The 2,773-nt window shown below is 37.1% G+C and overlaps 1 protein-coding gene across 3 annotated transcripts; it reads right to left on the bottom strand.

The window, feature by feature from the left end:
* Positions 1-355: 355 nt before the first annotated feature.
* mRF1 (mitochondrial translation release factor 1) lies at positions 356-2,699 on the bottom strand. 3 transcript variants are annotated; one of them, XM_011309707.1, is made up of 3 exons: positions 2,135-2,699; positions 1,978-2,050; positions 356-1,435 (listed from the first exon to the last, which is right to left on the bottom strand). In XM_011309707.1, the coding sequence occupies exons 1-3, from the start codon at positions 2,342-2,344 to the stop codon at positions 540-542; spliced, it is 1,179 nt and encodes a 392-aa protein (XP_011308009.1). In that variant the 5' UTR covers positions 2,345-2,699; the 3' UTR covers positions 356-539. The 3 variants fall into 3 exon arrangements, with proteins under 3 accessions (XP_011308009.1, XP_011308010.1, XP_011308008.1); XM_011309708.1 differs by having other exon boundaries at positions 2,131-2,697; XM_011309706.1 differs by having other exon boundaries at positions 1,978-2,698.
* Between the last annotated feature and the right edge of the window lie 74 nt (positions 2,700-2,773).

The following is a 2,773-nucleotide window of genomic DNA, read 5'->3' as shown; positions in this document are numbered from 1 at the left end:
AGGGGCTGGCATTTCGTTACCCGTAAAACGCGTTTTTTCTAGGGAATTTCCTAGGGACATGTCGGGCAAAAATCCCTCCACCCGGGCCTTAACAGTGTTGGTCGATACTACACTGGCACAAATAAAAAAATGTCCACATCATCCCAAGCTTCCCAATATAATTGTGAAATTGATGTAACCTCGTTTCGATATGAAAGCAAACTCGGGAAATTTCGATTAATTGGAGATTCGAGGTGATATAATATCTGTGATTTTTTACAACCAATGATTCTGAAAGGTCACGATTGAAGTGTTGGCGTCAGAAATTCATGTTCGTCACAGCGTGAAGTATTAAAATAAATTGATAGTTCAACAATTATATTTTTTTTTGTTTTTTTTTAATACAAATCCAAATAATTCTATCCAAGACTGACAAATAATTAAAAATTTTGTAAGTCACCAAAAATTGTGGAAATAACGATGTGGAGAGACAAAGATCACAAAGAAATCTATTTTTTGACAATTTATATCCTTTGGTTGCAATAATTCCTCATTTTTACCTACTTCCACCGTTCAATAGCTCGTTGGAATATTTTCAATTGTAGTTGCCGTTGCAGCTTTTCATGGAGTTCCTCCAATCCCTCTCCATTAGCCATGAAGCCCTTCAAGTTATGCAGAGTACCTCCACTAATCCTATGGTCAGTGATTCGATCCTGACTATAATTGTAAGTCCTTATTTTTTCATTTCTTGTACTCATCCCCCTCTGCTCCTTCCTCAGAGACCCTGTCGTTACTCTTTGCTTATTGAATTCTTCTTCATACATTTTCTTTCTTAGTTTCAACATTGCGGTTTTTCTATTCCTGATCTGCGATCGGTCCGTTTGTGCTTCGACTACAATTCCAGTAGGGATATGAGTGATCCTCACTGCGGAGTCAGTAGTATTGACGTGTTGGCCGCCAGCGCCAGTTGCTTTCTTCGTTTCGATTTTTAAATCTTTCTGCCTAATATTGACTTCAATATCATTCAGCTCAGGGAGAACAGCAACTGTGGCGGTACTTGTATGTATCCTACCATTTTTTTCTGTGGCAGGAATTCTCTGGACTCTATGGACACCCCCTTCGTGTCTCAGAGTCTCAAATACGCGATCTCCCGAGACGAGTACACTTGCGTGACGTATGCCACTAATTGATCCCTCTGAGCTTATATCGACAAGTTCTTGAGAGTATCCTAGACGGCTGAAGTAGCTCTGATACATTGCAAGAAGGTCACCTGTGAAGATCATCGCTTCTGAACCTCCTACCCCTGCTGTTATTTCGAAGACTATACTTCTACAATTATCACGACCTACATTTGTAAGTATTAATTTCAAAAGTTCATCATCTAGTTCAGTCAACTGACTTCTGTACATATGCTGTTCCTCGGAGATGAGTTTGCTCATTTCTTTGCTCTCTGTTGCTGTGGAAAAAGTTAAACGGTCAGTCGTTTTTTAAAAAATCAGTGCACATAGATGTTATAAATATGGGCCATAACATGAATTTTTATCAAAACTGAGAAGACCCTCTGAAAATTTTGAGACTAGAATTTTTTTTGGAAATTAATTTTCCAATGATTCAGTGTAAACTGTATCTAATATGCAATATTATACATTTGATGTCGCAATATGGGCACTCAGGAAATTTTCCAATAATATTGTTTTTACTAGTCTGGTTCACATTTTTGAAAACTGTTTCGGGATTCTTCAGTTATATTATTAAAAACTGGAAGAAGAATGCGAAGTGTCCATTTGATTGCACTTTTGTCTTTTTCCAACCTTTACAAGAGTCTCATGGCAATCTTTTGGTCTTGATATTCTCCAAATGAAGTCAGAAGAGTACATGGAATGTAATTAAAACTTTAAAATTTTTTATTAAATCGTTAGTCTAGAGACAACAGAGGTACTATAAAATGCTTTAAATATATATAGAAATTTTGGATTTTTACTCCAATAATTAACATACCAAGATCATTCAAATTCATAATGTTCTCCTCAATTTTCAACCGATCTTCCAACATATTCACGACTTCCCTGACCTGCAATAGATGTTTAAACTCCTCATTGTTCAGTTTCTCAACATAAGCTTTGGTCATAGCTCTAATATAATTTTTAATACAATCCTCTGAAACCGGCAATTCTGCACCGGTATTATACTTTTTATTCACATGAACTCCAGTTTTTAGGTTACTGATAATCCCTCTAAATTGACCACGGGCATTGCCGAAGTTTTGAACATCACATATTCCAAATTTGATGTTTCTAAAGAGAAACATCATACTTAGAATTGAAAATTTAATGTTTTGCATCAGATCGATAGAAAACACTCCCATAAGAACAGAGATTACAGGGGAGATTGCTAGGGCTCATGGATGCGTTTCAGCAAGGATTTCGGTGCGGCGGCTACGGAACTACGCTCAGAGAACCCGTATCTGTAAGTAAAACAGGTTTTGAGCGGGAGGATTAACTAAAGTAGGGGGCCAGGTAGTTGGCACCACATAATTGAAAATTCATTAGTTTTTTTATTTCGATCAATAGTAGGACCTTTGTACATCATTGTAATACGATTAAAAAATTTGGTAGACCCTTCATTATTTTTTAATTAATTAAACAAAATAATGATCGCAAGTTAGCATCAGAGATTATAGCAGAGATTATAGGGGAGATTGCTAACGCCAATGGCGAAGCTTCAACCACGAAATTGTCTGGCCGCCCGAGCCGAGCTAATTTTGCGGGTGTACCTGTGAATCAAACAGGTCGCG

This window comes from Fopius arisanus, unplaced genomic scaffold (assembly GCF_000806365.1).
Source record: "Fopius arisanus strain USDA-PBARC FA_bdor unplaced genomic scaffold, ASM80636v1 scaffold00069, whole genome shotgun sequence".
Taxonomy (NCBI): Eukaryota; Metazoa; Arthropoda; class Insecta; order Hymenoptera; family Braconidae; genus Fopius; species Fopius arisanus.
Note: the sequence above shows the minus strand (reverse complement) of the source record. Positions and strands in the feature narration are given on the sequence as shown.